Source organism: Siphateles boraxobius, unplaced genomic scaffold (assembly GCF_051911475.1).
Source record: "Siphateles boraxobius isolate OS27281-9 unplaced genomic scaffold, OSU_SipBor_1 30, whole genome shotgun sequence".
NCBI classification, from domain to species: Eukaryota; Metazoa; Chordata; class Actinopteri; order Cypriniformes; family Leuciscidae; genus Siphateles; species Siphateles boraxobius.
The window spans coordinates 1,928,699-1,948,083 of record NW_027508920.1 but is presented as its reverse complement, the minus strand read 5'-3'; the positions used below and the strand labels follow the sequence as shown (position 1 = coordinate 1,948,083).

The window sequence follows — 19,385 nt, the reverse complement described above, 5'->3', positions numbered from 1 at the left end:
GTTGCGGGTGCGGGCCAGATATTATTGCTGGCCGGACAGTTTTGGCTCGCGCCTGTTGCCAACCACTGCTCTAGTGTGTAGATGCCCAAATAGCCATTGCTATGCTGATGGCACTCTCTCTCTTACTATTTCTCTCACATGGATGCAAATAAAGAATGTAAGAGAGTCTGACATACTGCGTAAAATTTATACACTAGATGAAAATGGTATTTTTGTTTTTCCTGTCAAAATGATGACAATGTTTTGGAATTATTCACTATTTTAGCCAAAAACACAAATTCACAACTAGTGCGCAAGACACAATCCCATTTGCTAGCACTCACGTTTTGATTTCAGCTAATCAGTTTATGCCAAGTGATTAATATTCATGACCCCCACTCCTATTTTCTTTTGAAAATGTCAAGATCTTGTTGCATTTAATATTTTGATATACCAGAGTCAATACTAATATTGTAGAGAGAATTTTAGTCATTGGAGAATGTACTGCTGCCTTAAAATCTGCAGAATAAGGGCCTAGTGTCTGTTGTATGTCGAGTGTTTTAGAGTTAGGATGGTTTGGTATTATAAATGTGTTAAAAGTGCTTGGTGGCTTGGCTGGATTCCTTTGTAACACGCAGATGTTTACAATAACTAGACCATTTTTTCATAAATGATGTAAGAGTCATGAGACTTCTCTGCTGCTGTCTGCCACCCATATTCCCTGGAAAAATAGTGGCAAAGCTCCAGTTTGATGCTGCTTTTAATTTCGTTTTACTTGGTTTCTCAGAAATCTTTCAGTTCTTTCCAGCAAGAGGGAGAGGTTTTTAGAGACAGGAAGCTACACATTTTGAGGTCATGTTACGTCACATCATCATTTGTAGTGTCCCTGGCAGCTTTTTTACAAGAATCTGGACTAGAATTATCTGGGTGGAGTTTTTATCAGACATTTTACCATTCCTACTTCTCTCTCTTACTGTCAAGTCACCTTCATTTATATAGCGCTTTTTACAATGCAGATTGTTTCAAAGCAGCTTTACAGTGATAGCAGGAAAATAATGTTGTAATAATATTGTTAAATATAAAATTAAATGTCCCCAACTAAGCAAGCCAAAAGCCAATAGCGACAAAGGCGAAGAAAGGCTAAAAAGGCAACCGTGGCAAGGAACCAAAACTCCATCAGGTGACAGAATGGAGAAAAAAACCTTGGGTGAAACCAGACTCAGTCAGGGGGCCAGTTCTCCTCTGGCCAACGAACGAACGAACAGTGTATGATTATGATTCAGGCAGCATTAAAGGTTAACTATTTTAAACTGTCCCAGTTAACTATTTGTCTTTCATGTTTGCTCTCTAATCTCAAAATGACTTTCCTTTCTTGTGAAAAAAAATAAAAAAATATTTATTTTCGTTTCTATCGAAATAAAGATTTATTTCTATCGAAATAAAGTGTTACCAAAAAAAATTATGTTACAGCTGGTTCATATACCGCAACATAAAAGAGGCAAACAGCAAATGCTTTAACAATAAACCAATTTATTTACAAGCCAAGCAAACAATTATTAAACAATCAAAAGAAAACCAACGCCTAGGGAAAAAAACGCTCGTGTGGTAACTAAATAAACAATCTCTGGCACTAAAAATAAATATGGGAAAGAAAAGATTTAGGAATAAAATATATACAAATAAGTCGTCGAGTCAAGTCACCTTTTTTAAAATATTTATATAGCGCTTTTTACAATACAGATTGTATCAAAGCAGCTTCACAGTGATAACATGAAAATAATAAAACAAACTTTGTTTCTAGAAGAAAATTGTGTCATCGGCCACCATAAGTAAGGCAGATCAATAATATTGTTGAATATTTAATGTCCCCAACTAAGCAAGCCAAAAGCCAAGGCAACAGTGGCAAGAAGAATGGGAGAGAAGTGAGAGAGCTCACTCGAAGTCACACAGGTCTTTATACTACCCCTATTAGAAGTTAATTAGGGATTGAATGCACCTGTTGCTTAACTAACGTCTGCACTGTGTAGCAGAGCCAGCAGGGGGGAAACAGGCAGGCGTAACAATATCATAACGTTTTTTTCATTTCCTGCAATTGTTATTGTACATATCTGATGTAGCATTGTATTTGCACCCCCCTCCCCACACACACACTCCTTTCCCACTCACTTTTTAAAGCAAAGTTACGCCACTGCAGTCAACCAAACATATAACAAGTTACACTGCTAAATTTAAATAGTCCCTACAATCTGTGCTAGCGTGACCACCGCCTCACTGTGGTGTTATGCCAAATACATTTTTGTGCATGTGAAGGATGCTGTTTTACGTGGATATATTTAAAAAGCCTAGTTTGCACAATAAATAATAGTTTAGCATCCAAATACATCGCGAATATGGAAACATTTGGATTCGTGCTGAATGAGAGAAGTAGGCCACGTGAGTGAGCCCAACGCAGGTTTCTGTTTCGTTTTATTTTTCATTCTTGTTTTGTTCCGAATACCATTAAATTTTAAGGATTTGTTGTGGAGTGAGGGGAACTAAAATAGCCTATAGCTGTTTATAATGTTTGCAAATATTTCGCTTTATTTAGGCCTACCGTTATTTCATCCTATTTTGCTGTTCACTGTATTTTTGCTATTGTTGTTAAAATAACCACATCTGCAGCTCTTAATGTGGCGCAGGCCGGTGACACACTGGCTGCGTGGCGTTTCTGTTGCGTGGCGGCTGCGTCGCGTTTTCTGTGTCTTTGCACACCAGAAACGTGTCTGACGCGGCGCTGCTGACACAGATCACCCTTGTTCGACATATGGGAGAGAGTTGTGGAAGCCCTATACTTCATGTTAAGCATAAATATAAAGCCTACTGATAAAGACACTGCCAGCAGTATTGACAGCAAAATAGACTACAGAATATTTCGTTCTGTATTGACAGATGCAATATTTGAAAATTGATAATTATTTATTTATTTATTTTTAAATTATATTTATATCTGAATTTATGTCAAAACCTAGACTTTCAACCATCAAAATGTAATTTATTAATATATTCGTGTACAAAATAACATATAAACATCTTTTCCTATTCTATTTTGCATGTAAACGCTTCCAACACGCTTGCCTGTCGCGTGAAAAATAGGCATCGGTTCTATTTCTAGCATGCACGCGTTTTCCGCGCGGCTCAAGCCGCGTCTGACCCCTAAAATCCACTGGATCCGTCTACGGCGCGGAACGTCAGCGACACGTTTTTGATGCGTCCCTAGCTCGGCGTCAAAGTCCACTGGAAGCGTCTCAGACACGTTTCAGCAGCGTTGGTGACTTCTTCATTTTTCCTCAGAATCGGAGCGTTGTTTATTTGTTGTTAATTTGTCCTCTTTTGGCTCAGGAGCGGACAGTTGTGCTACCTTATTGTTTTTTATTTTTTTCAATTTTCCTCTTTGTGCTTCTACAAGGTGTTTTATTTTGAAAATCGACCGGATCCTCTATGCCGTTCTGTGTCTTACTTCCTGCCCGGTACGATGTTTGATGCAGCAAGCGGCGAAAATAGACCTGCTACCTATTCTCTGTGGAGCGGCGCGGAGAGACGCTTCTGGGACGCTTCTGAGACGCGCTGCGCCCGCAGCTGGTGGACTTTAGAGCATTGACTATAATGGCCGCGATTAGCTGCAGCATCCGCGACGCTGACGTTCCGCGCCGTAGACGGATCCAGTGGATTTTAGGGGTGAGACGCGGGTGTCACGCAGGCAGTCTGCAAGCTCTAACCTGTTAACATGGGAGCCGAAATAAAAACGGACACGCCACGCAGCCAGTGTGTCACCGGCCTGCCGGTTTAGCAGAGCTTAACCCCTAAAATCCACTGGATCTGTCTACGGCGCGGAACGTCAGCGTCGCGGATGCCGGAGCTAATCGCGGCCATTATAGTCAATGCTCTTAAGTCCACCAGCTGCGGACGCAGCGCGTCTCACCCCTAAAATCCACTGGATCCGTCTACGGCGCGGAACGTCAGCGCCACGTTTTTGATGCGTCCCTAGCTCGGCATCAAAGTCCACTGGAAGCGTCTCAGAAGCGTTTCAGCAGCGGAGCGTTGGTGACTTCTTCATTTTTCCTCAGAATCGGAGCGTTGTTTATTTGTTGTTCATTTGTCCTCTTTTGGCTCAGGAGCGGACAGTTGTGCTACCTTATTGATTTTTTTTTTCAATTTTCCTCTTTGTGCTTCTACAAGGTCGATTTTCAAAATAAAACACCTTGTAGAAGCACAAAGAGGAAAATTGAAACAAAAAAAATCAGTAAGGTAGCACAACTGTCCGCTCCTGAGCCAAAAGAGGACAAAATATAATATATTAATTAATAAAATAAGCTTCTTGACAAGTCTTTTCTCTTAAATTTATTTGAAAACAAAATAACACTTTATAAAGTACTCTGTCTGTATACACGCCGCGGTTCAGCTGCGCGCGTCAAAAAGCAAAACACTTTGCAGTGTGAAAGCAAAACGCGCGTGTCCTGCTTCCGCTCACCGTACGCACTACTCCTGCGCTGCTACGCTCTGCTAACGCGTGCAGTGTGAAACAGCCGTTAGCGTCTTTAGAGGAGAGAGAAGCAATGCGTATGTAACCGAAAGGGCTTGAATGAACTAGCACGTTTGGCTCCAGATAAAAATATTAGAGGATATACATTCAAAACATCATTACCATAAATTACCCTGAGCTCTTGTGGTGTATATACTGCTCTGTTGTTTTGACACGCTGCTTACTTCAAACTGTAGAAACGGCAAATGGTGCTACCATTGTCATTATGTCTTGCGGTCCAGTTGGAACCTAGCCAGGGAAGCGGCCCCGGCCCGCTCTTTGAGGACCCCTGATGTAAACTCGGGTGTTTGAAAACAATCTGTCCTAACTCGTTGAAGATGATGAACCACACCCCTGATACTTAGTTTAAATGCATTCTGCAAAGTGTCCTTTATTTATAATTCATTTTCATTTGTAAGTGAGATGCTTATCCTCAACTCTCTATTCCAGGTTAAAAAAAGTGGAAAGTGTGAGATGTTAAATCAAGACGAACGAAAGAGACAAGAGGTAAAGTTCCACATCAGCCTTCCTGACTTTCTCTTTCTTTTGGTTTTGCTCATATCAAAAAGTTTTAAAAGACTGATTATTTAATTTTAAATACTGCTTCTTCTGTGGAACCTGTCACTTACCAATTTGAATGAACCATTAAAATCTGGCCTTGCATAGGTGTATCGCTGAACTTTTTCTCTCGGTTTTGCATTAAATTCCACAAATCATATTTTGCTTTAAAGACAGTAGGCTGAAAAAGGACAATCATAAAGGAACTTGGACTAAAAGAGAAATTACTAAATATTGTACTAATACAATAAAAATGACTTATGGACCAGATCATTATTATTCACACTACTGCTCAAAGGTTTGGGGTCAGTGAAAAAATTTATTATTATTTTTTTTTAAAGAAAGTAAAACTTTTACTCAGCATGGCTGCAATAATTTGATCAAAAGTGACAGTAAAGGCTTTTACACTTAAACAAAATTCTTTGTAGAACTTTCTGCTTATCTCAGGAATAAATTGCATTTTAAAATATATTAGATTAGAAAACAGCAATTTTAAATTGTAATAATATTTCATAAAATTACTGGTTTTACTGTTTTTTTTTTTGTTAAATGTTTGTTATAAGAAATGTTCACTGAGCATTTTAGCAGAGAAGCTTAAGGTAAGGACAGTGCAACAGATCATTGCTCAAACTCTGTGTGTTCTAGATTTGTCATATATTTATTATTTTAATCAGTTCCTTTCAGCTCTGTGTCAACTTTCACCTGTTATTATCCTGCTTTTTGTCAGCTAGGAGAGATCCTCATAGAAATGAGCATGATATCTGTAATAATTGAAACTAGACAGGTGAAATGCAAGGTCTAAAAAAGGTTTCTCTCCCTTAGGCCATATTTGAGGTCATCTCATCAGAGCACAGTTACTTACACAGTCTGGAGATCCTCGTTCGCCTCTTCAAGAACTCAAATGAGCTCAGTGAAACCATTAACAAAACAGAACATCACCATCTCTTCTCCAACATCGTTGATGTCTGCGAGGCCAGCAAAAAGTAAGATATGTCTCTTAGATACATTCAGATAAGTTTGCTGATAGACATCTCTGCTAGCTCTTACAGTTTGTTGATATGGAACTGATATAGGACCTTGGAGAACAATATTGGAGTGTAAATTTGGGCTATGTGATGAAAATCTTATTTTATGATAATTTATTTCACTATTACAACATATATTTCAATATAGTTATTTTATCTTGTCTTTGATATTAAAAATAAGAACAAAGATGCAAATTACAAACAATAGGACAAATACAAATATAGTTGCAAGTGGCAATCATTGGGGTCCAAGCATGATAATACTTTATATTTATTATATTATATACTTGTATACTATATTTATAAGTGATTAAGGCGAGACACTACAGGTGAATAGGGTAAAAATTTTAAATAATAGATATCACCATGAAACCTCCTCAGTTGATTACTTGCATAAGTATATAAAAAAAATGTATTACAAGTTTTTAATTTTTTTATGTTTGATTATGCAAATTAGGCATTATCTCATTAAATATGCGCGATTTTGCATATATTTTCGGTAGATAGATCTGAACATATGATAAAGCCAGGTGCAAAATTCTTTTTTCATTTTGTTTACACACAAGATGAAAACAAAATTTCAGAGGGATTTCAGGATATATGCTTTCATTACATAGGAAATCAAAATATACTGTTCATAGCCTTAAAAAATCGATTTTCGCCTTATTTTTTTTATTAAAATGTCACATAAATCAGGCCAGGAATGATTTATTAACAAATCCCTCTGAAAATGTCTTCAGAATACTGCTAAGTGTATAACTGGAAAGTTTGGTGTACATAGGTGCTACAGAGGCTGAGAAGTTTCTACTGGAGAATGACAAAAAACTCATTTTGAGAAAACGGCATTTAAAGATTTAAATAGGGGAATTTAATACATTTCTATTGGAAAGCATTTTTCAAAAACAGAATAAATGCTCAGGCCCTTAGTAATAATAATATATAATATTTCAAGCTCATGAAAACTGATTATTTAATAACATGGCATGCATATAAGGCCTACAACGGCAGTAACTCAATTAATTAACATTGGTGTATCATGCACAAAGTTGCCGACAAAACCCACGCTGGACAGTTATGGACACAGAACAATACCAACAGTAGCTGTCACAGCTTTCCAAAGTCTAATGATCCATTCCAGCACCATATGTAGGTCCCTCTGACATCTCTTGCTGGTGCCTTTTCACTTTCTTGTCTGTGCTCACAAGTTTTCGTTTGCGTTTTGCACTTGCGGACTGAATGGCGTTTGCTTTGGACACCCTGAGCAGGTCTGCCTGCTTGATGGTGTTCACTGTAATAAGTGTGCTCTCCAGCCATAAGTTTGCCATCACATTAAGCATAGCTGAGGCACCCTCATTAAAAGTGGAGATGGCCATGCTTGCCGCTGCCTCGACCCTGTTCTTGCCTACAAAAACTGTTTTTGGGCAGCGGGCCCATATCACAGAATTGAGGCACTCATTTGCATTTTGTGTGCCACCATGCTGCATTCTTTGCAGCAAGCTATCACTTGACATGCGGTGATAAATGGGGAGAAGTTTCTGGCCCACCTCGTGGGATAGGTAGTTTGCAGCATGTCGTGTGTGGCTTTCGGGGGTCTCATTTTTGTCTTCTGCCCTCCGATACCAACACCAAGATGGATTGCACCTAGTATGTAATGGTGTTTCATTTGTTGACATGCAGTGGAGAAGGCCTGCCCATATCTCTGCTTTCATTGTTTCCAGTGACCCCTGGTTATTCAAAATTGCCCCCCTGTAATAATTTTGCAGTGTTTTGCATTTCTTTGCAGTCAGTTTCCCCAAACCCTTGCCTCCCAATTTGCGTTCGCCACTAAATTTTCTGAGCGCTGTGCCCATTCGCTTGTGAGCTTGGTTTATACATTCCAGCTTTACAATCTCATGCCCAGGGTATGGGTTTAGTGACAGTACTTCCTTAAAAGCAGAGCTATCCCCATCTGAGAGCATCTCAGTGTACCGCAGCTGGTGGCGACTGACTGATCTAGCCCACATCCTCTTTGCTGCCCCTTGCTCCATTGCCTTACTAGACCCTGTGAAATTCTTTGCACAGTCAGTGTGTGTCTCCCTCCAGCTGTCAAATTCCTCCACAGTGATCTTCCCTTCATTCTTGGCACTTTGCTTTAGGACACAAGCATGACAGTAAGAGGATAAGACCTCAAAGTCAATGACAAGTCCTGTAAGAATGTCGATACAAACACCAATGCCATAATGGGAAGTGAAGCCTCTTTTTTGCCAGGTGCCATCAAAAGAGACACCAATGTTAATTACAGCATCAGCATCCTCCCTCAGCAACTCTGCCAACTCTGGATCAACGTCTGCATAGGCCTGTCTGATCTGCTCCCTAGTCTTGTGCAGTGACTCCAGTCCTCTCTCAATTTCCGCCACTAAGATTAAAATGCATGTTGTGTCAAGAACTGTTCCTTTTTTGTTGAGTTTATTGAAACAGTACATTTGAGTGGCAATTTTTTTTTTGAAAGGACCAGGGAGTAGACCATGCAGTCATAGCAGCCAATTGGACAAGCAAACAGTAAATGACTAAAGAATAAGGCCATCCTATGTTATACTATTATAACAGATTCATAATTGTGCGTGTATGTGATGCAGCCTACTGTTAATGTGTATGTGTATGTATGCGTGTGCGTGCGTGCGTGTGTGTGTGTGTGTGTGTGTGTGTGTGTGTTCCATCCAATAAAATATGTTCACTGTTACAACAACACTATGATAATTGTAACAGGTCATTAGACCTCCAAAATCAACATCCCTGTCCTATCCCTATTTCGAAAGCCTACCTGTGACTCTCTTGTCATGCCTCTGGTATGTTTTCAGGTGAAGGGAAGGGATCCCCAACACCTTGCTGACCTTCCTCAGTGCTACATATCCCATCCCTAATTCATGGGCTAAAAGCACCATGCGGACGTTCACGTCAAAAGCGACATCACCTCTCGTTTCGCTTTGCAGCCGTGTGGATGTGTAGATGCTTCGCCTATACACATTCTCCCCTTTGCAATTACTGCACTCTAGAAGCAAACTGCTACAAAATCCATGGTTCACTGGATCAATGTTAATAAATAGACTTGATGCAGCACAATTAGGGCACAAGAGATCATTTATTAATTCGTTCAGACGTGCGACATGCATAATCAGCCACTGCTGTGTCCCACAGTCAGCGGCACTGTCATTAAACCCACCCCGGTTTCCCAACGTCAGCTTACGGGCAGATGTGCTGCTTCCTGGTGTTTTTTCACCTGACCCATCTGATTGCTTTCCCTTTCCACATCTTGCAAAGCGCAATTGCCGTTTTTTTTTCCTTGAGATTTGGGGTGTTAGCGGCATTTTCGAAAGTCTCGCGGCAAGCTAAACACGGAAGTGTCAGAGTACACCACGTGATGCGTCTGAGCGAATCACGTTAGCAGAAACCAGCAGTAGCCAATGAGATTTCGTCATTAGCTTTAAATCCCCCTTTGGACATTCATGATTGGTTACTGATAGAAAGGAAATGCCCATATATGGGTTACACAGCGTTGTGCATGAGACCCAGAGCTTTCCAACGATACCGGTCATGACAGACTTCAGTAAACAGACGGAGCGCTGCATGTCGCGTTAGAATGCTAACTTCTTGGTGAATTCGGGAGAAACTTACTGGCGCAAGTAAACAAAATGTAATAAAATAAACATCTTAATGTATATTTTCAATGTTTTCTTTATAGCAGTTTGAAAGAACACACATTGAAGAAGTAAACTAGCCCAAAATCTCAAAACTGACCACTGCATAAAAAATCGATGTTTTTGCCTGCCGTGTCTCGCCTTAAAACAAAATCATAAGCGTTTACAGCAGCTTGCCCTGTCATGCTTTGGCAGATGTGTGTGCTGTTTAATACCTCTGACATGTGTTTTCCTCAGCGCATAACTTAAAGGTTGTATCAGTGATTTCAGGCCCAAAAATAAATGTCTAATCTTTCCTAACGATCCGCTAGCTGCCCGCCCCATAAGCATGCCGTCCAAAAACCGCGTCTCTGTAGGCAGCCTAGGCTCTGAGATCTGCACACAAAAACAAATGTGTACAACCACCACTCAAAACCAAAATAAAGTGTTCCAACCAATCACTGACAGGGGCGGGTGTTGTGAGGTTTTGCGCTCGTGCACGGCTGGACGGCCATTTTTTTTTTGTGTGCAGATCTCAGAGCCTAGGCTGCCTACAGAGACGCGGTTTTTGGACGGCATGCTTATGGGGCGGGCAGCTAGCGGATCGTTAGGAAAGATTAGACATTTATTTTTGGGCCAGAAATCACTGATACAACCTTTAAATTTTATAGTTATATCCTTATCTGTAAATTTTAGAAAGTCCTGCGAGTAATTCCATTTTGCATATTCTGATAGCAAGACTTGCTTGCTATCAGAATATGCAAAATGGAATTAATTTACCCATTCACCCAAAAATGAAAATGATGTAATTATTTACTGTTTGGTTATGCATATTCTTTAAAATATATTATTTTGTGTTCAGCAGAAGAAAGAAATTCATGCATGTTTGAAACAACTTGAGAATGAGTAAATTATGACAGAATTTACATTTTTTTGGACGAACTATCCCTTTAAACTTCAAAGACTTCAAATAAATATTTTTTTAGCAAAAAGTGGCTTATTATAGCACCACCAAGTGGATTCTGTTAAATAAAATACACTACATTATGTTGTAAACTTCTTCCTTCTTCAGTGTAGAAGATTTAGAAGCGAAAGACCAGGAGACTTGGGGGTATCTTTTAAGCAGAGTTCTTTATTGCTGTGGAATCGCTGTAGTCACCAAGTCTGACTAAGGGAAACGTTCCCTTGCAATTTATAAACATTTTAGGGGCAGGGTTTAAATTTGTGATGAACAAAGCATGTAAATGATGTATACCGATTTAGGAACCGGCCCTATACTGTCACGGTTCATGGATTCACTGTCTCGCCCTCGCGCTGTGAGTATGGTTGTGTGTGTATTGGTAGGCGTGGCTCGTGATTGCGGCTAATGAGCGGAGCAGCGTCAGCTGTTTCTCATCACGTCACCCTATTTATTGTGTGTGAGTTTGTCCTGTCTTTGTCAGATCGTTGTCGAGGCTCTCTGGACTTACCTGTGTCTCCTATCCAGTTCTCCTGTCTGATCGTTGCCCGGATCGCCTTTGCTCCTGCCTGGATGCCTGGAGTCTGCCCATCTGCGTCCCTGCGTTGCCAGTGCCCTGCTAGAGAGTGAGACTTCCATCTGAACCTACTGCTTCTATTCTTTTGTGAATAAACAGTTGTTCATTGCACTTGAATCCTATCGTTCTTTCTGGCCCTCACTGACAGAACGATCTGACCGTTATGGATTCAGCAAGTACAACGGAGCTACAGAATTTCCTCACGAGCAGTGCTGCACGGATGGATCGTCAAGACGAACAAGCGACGGCGACTGGTCGTGCCATGCAAGCACTGGTAACGCAGGTGTCCGAGCTCACCACTCAAATCCAACAAATGAGAGCGTCCCCTGCGCCACCCCCGCCGACCGTTCCCCAGGACCCTCCGAACTTCCATCTGCACTAGCCGCGCATCCCGACCCCTGAGAGATATGGGGGTGAGCCCAACCTGTGTAGAGCATTTTTAACGAAATGTTCAATTTTTTTCCCTCTTCAGCCGCTTACCTTTGCCACTGAACAATCTAAGGTGGCCTTGGTGATGACACTATTGTCCGGACGTGCGGCTCAATGGGGAACGGCGGTGTGGGAGAATCAACATCACTGCTGTTCTTCGTTCCAGGCACTCGCGGACGAGATGAGACGAGTGTTTAACCGTGCGATCGTGGGCTGGGAGGCGGCGCTTAGACTCACTGAGTTGCGTCAAAACAACAACACCGTCTCGGACTATTCCATCGAATTCCGCACCCTGGCGGCCGAGTGTCACTGGAACGAAGAGGCGCAGTGGGACGTGTTCCTGCATGGGTTGGCTGACCGTGTTCAAAGAGAGATTTACAACCTGGAGTTACCGAGGAGTCTCGATGAACTTATCAGCTTGGCGTTACACATGGACGCGCGTCTTCAACAAAGAGGGAATCGTTCACGTCGGGGTTTGGTTCCGGAGTTTCCAGAATTCGCCAGCGCCAGAGAGGAGAACACGGTCATCCCCTCATTCGATCAAGAACCCATGCAGGTTGGTCGAGCTCGGCTTTCCCGGGAGGAGAAGGAACGTCGGAGAACTGGAGGGTTATGCATTTATTGCGGCAAGGCTGGATACTTTCTCGTCAACTGTCCAGTAAAAGACCCAGCCCGACAGTAGAACGGAGGTTACTGTCGGGTGGGCTTTCAGGTATTAAATTCTAATCAGCGACTCTCCTCCCGGTAAGACTGCAATGGGCAGACCAGGCCCACACCTGCCAGGCCCTGGTGGATTCTGGAGCGGAGGGCAATCTGATGGACTATGCTCTGGCTAGACTTCTCCAGATTCCAACCATCACACTCCAGCACCGCATCACCGTTAACGCCCTGAACGGACAGATACTTCCTGGGATTACTGAGGAGACCGGTGTCCGGTGTTTTTTTTTCGTGGGTAAGAAAAATGGCTCTCTGCGACCATGTATTGACTATCAGGGGCTGAACAACATCACAGTAAAGAATACTTATCCTTTGCCGTTGATGTCTTCAGCTTTCGAGCGGTTGCAGTTGTCTCTTTTCACGAAATTGGATCTACGCAACGCTTACCACTTGGTCCGGATAAGAAGGGGGAATGAGTGGAAGACGGCATTTAATACCTCGAGGGGGCATATTGAATACTTGGTTATGCCGTTCGGCCTGTCCAACTCCCCCGCCGTCTTCCAAGCACTCGTCAATGACGTGTTGAGAGACATGGTCGATCAGTTCATTTATGTTTACCTGTAAGACATATTGATATTTTCTTCGTCTCTCCAGGAACACGTTCAACACCTCAGACGAGTACTCCAGAGGCTGTTAGAGAATGGGCTTTTTGTCAAGGCGGAGAAGTGCGCGTTCCATGCACAGTCGGTTCCATTCTTGGGGTATATCGTCTCTTCCGAGGGAATACGCATGGATCCTGACAAGGTTAAGGCTGTGGTAGATTGGCCAATTCCAGACTCCCGCAAGGCCCTGCAGAGGTTTCTGGGATTCGCCAATTTTTACCGACGTTTCATTCGTAATTTCAGCCAACTAGCCGCTCCTCTGACCGCCTTAACCTCCACCAGAACGAAGTTCAGGTAGTCTAATGCTGCTGAAGCGGCATTTACCAACCTCAAGAGCCGCTTCGTTTCAGCTAACATTCTCGTAGCCCCTGATCCTTCACGTCAGTTTGTGGTGGAGGTTGATGCATCGGAGGTGGGGGTAGGTGCAGTTCTATCCCAGCGTTCTTCCTCGGACGACAAGATGCACCCTTGCGCGTTTTTTTCTCATCGCTTATCGACTGCCGAAAGTAATTATGATATTGGTTACTGAGAGTTTTTGGCAGTAAAATTAGCATTGGAAGAGTGGCGCCACTGGTTAGAGGGTGCGGGGGAACCCTTTATCGTTTGGACCGATCACAAGAACCTTGAATACATCAGATCCGCTAAACGACTGAACTCCGGGCAGGCTTGGTGGGCACTTTTTTGGGTCGTTTTGATTTTTTACTATCGTACCGTCCGGGTTCTAAGAACATCAAGCCCGATGCGTTGTCTCGTATTTTTGACCGCTCCGAACGCCCAGCTACTCCCGAGTGCATTCTTCCTGAGAGACTCGTTGTCTCTACACTCACATGGGAGGTCGAGTCGAAGGTCTGCATGGCCTTAGAAGGGGTAACACCTCCGCCCGAGTGTCCACCGGGTCGGTTATTTGTGCCGGAGGGGGTCCGGTCAGACGTAATACGGTGGGGTCATGGTTCCAATGTGGCTTGTCATCCAGGGGTTAATCGTACCAGTTTTTTGGTTAAGCAACGATTCTGCTGGCCCGTGATGGCTCGTGATATTCGGGAATTTGTTTTGGCTTGCTGGGTTTGTGCTCGTGGCAAGACTTCCAATCGTCCTCCAGATGGGTTGCTCCAACCGCTGCCTGTCCCTTCGAGACCCTGGTCCCACATCGCACTTGACTTTGTGGTCTTCCACCTTCTCAAGGTAATACGGTCATTTTGACAGTTGTGGGCCGGTTCTCGAAGGCGGCACATTTCATTCCCTTACCCAAATTACCCTCAGCTAAGGAGACAGCGGTTACTGTGGTTAATCACGTCTTTCACATTCATGGCCTCCCGATAGATGTGGTTTCCGACAGAGGGCCCCAATTTATATCCAATTTTTGGAGAGAGTTTTGTAGATTGTTGGGGGCGAGTGTCAGCTTTTCCTCTGGGTTCCATCCCCAGACCAACGGTCGAGCGGAGCGAGCCAACCAAGATCTTGAAAGGGTATTACGATGTTTGGTGTCCCAGAATCCTTCCTCCTGGAGCCAACAGATCTCTTGGGTTGAGTACGCTCACAACTCGTTACCAGTCTCATCCACGGGTCTCTCTCCATTTCAGTGTAGTATAGGTTACCAGCCACCCATTTTTCCTGGTTTGGAGTCCGAAGTCGCGGTCCCGTCTGCTCATGCCTTCGTCCAAAGGTGCCGCCACACTTGGAGAAGAGCCCGTGAGACTCTCCTCCAGGTGGGAGCGCGCACCAAGGCTCAGGCCAATCGCCACCGGCTGAAGCCTCCCGTATACGTCGTTGGTCAAAAAGTGTGGCTTTCTTCTAAGAACATTCCTCTCCGCTCCGTCAGTAATAAACTAGCTCCCGAATTTATTGGCCTTGTTCTCTGTCACAAAGATTCTTAGCCCTGTGGCAGTCCGCCTCAAACTTCCTCCGGCGTACAGGAGGGTTCATTCCGTTTTCCATCTGTCCAAATTGAAACCCGTATTTCATTCTCGTATTAATCCACCTGCCCCGGTTCCCCCCCGCCGCGTCTCGTAGATGGGGACCAGTCTATTCGGTTCGTCGTATTTTGGACGCAAGACGGAGGGGACGCGGATTTCAGTACCTGGTGGACTGGGAAGGTTACGGTCCGGAGGAGAGAAGTTGGGTTCCGGCTAGAGACATCCTGGATCATTCCCTTATTGATGATTACAATCAACAGGTAGGTTCCCCTGAGATTGCCAGGAGGCACTCCTAGGAGGAGGGGTACTGTCACGGTTCATGGATTCACTGTCTCGCCCTCGCGCTGTGAGTATGGTTGTGTGTGTATTGGTAGGCGTGGCTCGTGATTGCGGCTAATGAGCAGATCAGCGTCAGCTGTTTCTCATCACGGCACCCTATTTATTGTGTGTGAGTTTGTCCTGTCTTTGTTAGATCGTTGTCGAGGCTCTCTGGACTTACCTGTGTCTCCTATCCAGTTCTCCTGTCTGATCGTTGCCCGGATCGCCTTTGTTCCTGCCTGGATGCCTGGAGTCTGCCCATCTGCGTCCCTGCGTTGCCAGTGCCCTGCTAGAGACTGAGACTTCCATCTGAACCTACTACTTCTATTCTTTTGTGAATAAACAGTTGTTCATTGCACTTGAATCCTATCGTTCTTTCTGGCCCTCACTGACATATACATGGAGTGTTACCAATTCCAATCCAATCAGCATAACTATTCAAACAGTGAGACTACCAAAGTTTCAGTAATCTGCTTACAATAGAGAGAAACAGGAATAGCCGGTTAGATAGAGAGAGCAGTATTCTGCCAGATACAGAAAACAGGATTTGCCGGACTCTCTTGCTGGAAAACTGTTTCACAGCAAACATCATCATTACCATAACCTTAAATGCTAAATTCAGTTTAGGAAACTGTCTCAGTTTATATACTATTGTATTGGAACCTCAATTAAACATTTAATAAATTTGTAACACGACAATTGCCAAAAGCTTTGGAACGTCTCCCTTTTGTCAGGGTGTGGTGTAGGCAGAGGAAGACGAGGAGTCCAGAATTCCAATACAACAACTTTTACTATTAATATAAACTCACGTGGGTGCAAACAGGCAAACGGACAGAAGATACACACACCTAAATACAACGTAGAACCGACAAAGACTAACTGAAGAGAAGGGAACTAAATACAGACACAAATGAACAATGATGAGGTGAGCACAGGTGACAAGGATGATGATGATGACAGGCAGGTGCGGGTAAATGAGGGAGTGAGTGCAGGTGTGAAGACAAGAGGGATGCTGGGAAGTGTAGTGCAGACGATGACTGTGACACCTTTACATGCAGATGAACTTTAATTACATCCCATTCCTGATCCGTAGGGTTTAATATCGAGTTGGCCCACCCTTTGCAGCTATAACAGCTTCAACTCTTCTGGGAAGGTTTTCCACAAGGTTTAGAAGTGTGTTTTTGGGAATTTCTGACCATTCTTCTAGAAGTGCATTTATGAGGTCAGGCACAGATATTGGACGAGAAGGCCTTGCTCTTAGTCTCCGCTCTAATTCATCCCAAAGGTGTTCTATCGGGTTGAGGTCAGGACTCTGTGCAGGCCAATCAAGCTCCTTCCACAGCAAACTCGCTCATCCATGTCTTTATGGACCTTGCTTTGTGCACTGCTGCACAGTCATGTTGGAACAGGAAGGGGCCATCCCCAAACTGTTCCCACAAAGTTGGGAGCATGAAATTGTCCAAAATGTCTTGGTATGCTGAAGCATTAAGAGTTAATTTCACTGGAACTAAGGGGCCAAGCCCAGCCCCTGAGAAACAACCCCACACCATAATCCCCCCTCCACCAAACTTTACACTTGGCACAATGCAGTCAGGCAAGTACCGTTCTCCTGGTAACCACCAAACCCACACTCATCCATTGGATCGCCAGAGAGAAAAGCGTGATTCATTACTCCAGAGAACATGTCTCCACTGCTCTAGAGTCCAGTGGTGGCGTGCTTTACACCACTGCATCCGACGCTTTGCATTGCACTTGGTGATGTAAGGCTTGGATGCAGCATCTCGGCCATGGAAACCCATTCCATGAAGCTCTCTACGCACTGTTCTTCAGCTAATCTGAAGGCCACACGGAGTTTGGAGGTCTGTAGCTATTGACTTGAGAAAGTTGGCAACTTCTGTGCACTGTGTGCCTCAGCATGCGCTGACCCCACTCTGTGATTTTACGTGGCCTACCACTTCGTGGTTGAGTTGCTGTTGTTCCCAATTGCTTCCACTTTGTTATAATACCACTAACAGTTGACCGTGGAAAATTTAGTAGTGAGGAAATTTCACGATTGGACTTATTGCACAGGTGGCAACCTATCACGGCACCACGCTTGAATTCACTGAGCTCCTGAGAGCAAACCATTCTTTCAAAAATGTTTGTAGAAGCAGTCTGCATGCCTAGGGGCTTGATTTTATACAACTGTGGTCATGGAAGTGATTGGAACACTTGCATTCAATGATTTGGAGGGGTGTCCTAATACTTTTGGCAATATAGTGTATCTCTCTTTGGAGTAGACTTTGAGCTTCATTACCTTGCAGATCTTTTTTGTGCTCAAACAGCAACATTACAATGTTTTCTTACAATTGCTATGCTGATGACACCCAGCTCTACCTCTCATTTCAACCAGATGATCCCACAGTAGCTGCATGTATCTCAAGCTGCCTGGCGGACATCTCGGCATGGATGAAAGAACATCACCTGCAGCTCAACCTGGCAAAGACTGAGCTTCTCGTCCTCCCTGCCAATCCACCTCTACAGCACGACTTCACTATCCAGCTAAATTCATCTTCAATCATCCCATCAAGGTCGGTCAGAAATCTGGGAGTAATATTTGATGACCAGCTAACCTTCACAGACCACATTACAAAGACAGCTCGATCTTGCAGGTTTGCAATGCACAACATCAGGAAGATCAGGCCTTTCCTAACTGAGCATGCAGCACAACTTCTCGTCCAGGCCCTGGTTATTTCTAGGCTAGATTACTGCTCTTCTGGCTGGACTTCCATCATGTGCAACTAAACCTCTACAAATAGTCCAGAATGCTGCAGCCCGTCTTGTCTTCAACGAGCCCAAAAGGGCCCACGTCACTCCTCTGTTCATCTCTCTGCCCTGGCTACAACTCGCTGCTCGCATCAAGTTCAAGGCATTGACGCTTCCTTACAGATCGACCACAGGCTCAGCTCCGTCCTACTTTCACTCCCTCCTACGAGTCTACATCCCTACCAGAAGCCTATGATCGGTCAACGAGCGACAGCTCTTGGTACCATCACAGAGAGCCACAAAATCACTATCCAGAACATTCTCATTTACGGTTATGCTGGTGGAACGATCTCCCCACCCTCGTCCGGAATGCAGAATCCCTGTCAACATTCAAAAGACAACTGAAAACTTAACATAAAAAAAAACAATCTTTCCTTTTCCTTTAAATCCTTCCTTGTCTGGCTTATGCTACTCTGAGCAATGCCTGAACTTTGTATTTTGAGTACTTCTTGTGTTGTTTTTGCCTTTTCACGATGACTTGACTTGACTTTAGTCCTCAGTTGTAAGTCGCTTTGCATAAAAGCGTCTGCTAAATGACTAAATGTAAATGTACACTGACTAAAAATGAAAAAGTGAAAAAGCATAATAGGACGCCTTTAACAATTGCATTACGAATAAAGTAACATAAGGAACGTTACTGAGTGTAACTACGTAAAAGTAAATTTTTGTCATTAAATGTACATGAATAAGAGTGAAAGTACTCACTTTTAAATGTACTCTTGAAAGTACATATCTTCAAAAAAAAAATGCTTTAGGTAAATTTGAAACAGTTACAGCAGAGTTTTTAAGGTGTATAAAAAATTAAAAGAGAAAATTAATTCATACAATAATTCGTTCATTCATTCATTCGTTCATTCATACATACAGTGAAGACTATGCAGTTTTAGTGTTTAGATTTGATTTTTCAATTTCTTACTTGATACTGCTGTTAAATCTACCTACTCCCGAAAAACTTTAAGCAGTTTCTTTTTATTTGTATCTTTCTTAAATTGCACTTGTCCTGTTTTTTTCCTCTTTGAAGTAAAATAAGATTTTGGTCATATGACTTTTCTGCTGCAGTATCTTGCAAAATAGAATTAAAAACCAACATAAAAAGAATTATGTTAAGATCATGGTGTTATGAACTGCTCAGAGACAAGAAGTTTGAGGATCCAAATGCAGTTTATCAAAGTTAATCCAAATTGTAATCAGAATCCAGGCAAAGGTCATACACAGGCAGGCAATCCAAACAAACAGACAAATCCAGAGGGTGAGGCAGGAATGGGAAAACCAGGACACGGGCAGAGATCAAAA

At 43.1% G+C, this 19,385-nt stretch overlaps 1 protein-coding gene across 1 annotated transcript in view; it reads left to right on the top strand.

Annotated features, from left to right (window-relative positions):
- LOC143757179 (rho guanine nucleotide exchange factor 26-like) overlaps positions 1–19,385 on the top strand; it is a 179,811-nt gene that overhangs the window by 63,699 nt on the left and 96,727 nt on the right. Inside the window, exons 5-6 of the mRNA XM_077248128.1 lie at positions 4,988–5,044; positions 5,918–6,078. Coding sequence (XP_077104243.1) covers positions 4,988–5,044; positions 5,918–6,078 — 218 coding nt within the window. The remainder of the gene's footprint in view (positions 1–4,987; positions 5,045–5,917; positions 6,079–19,385) is intronic.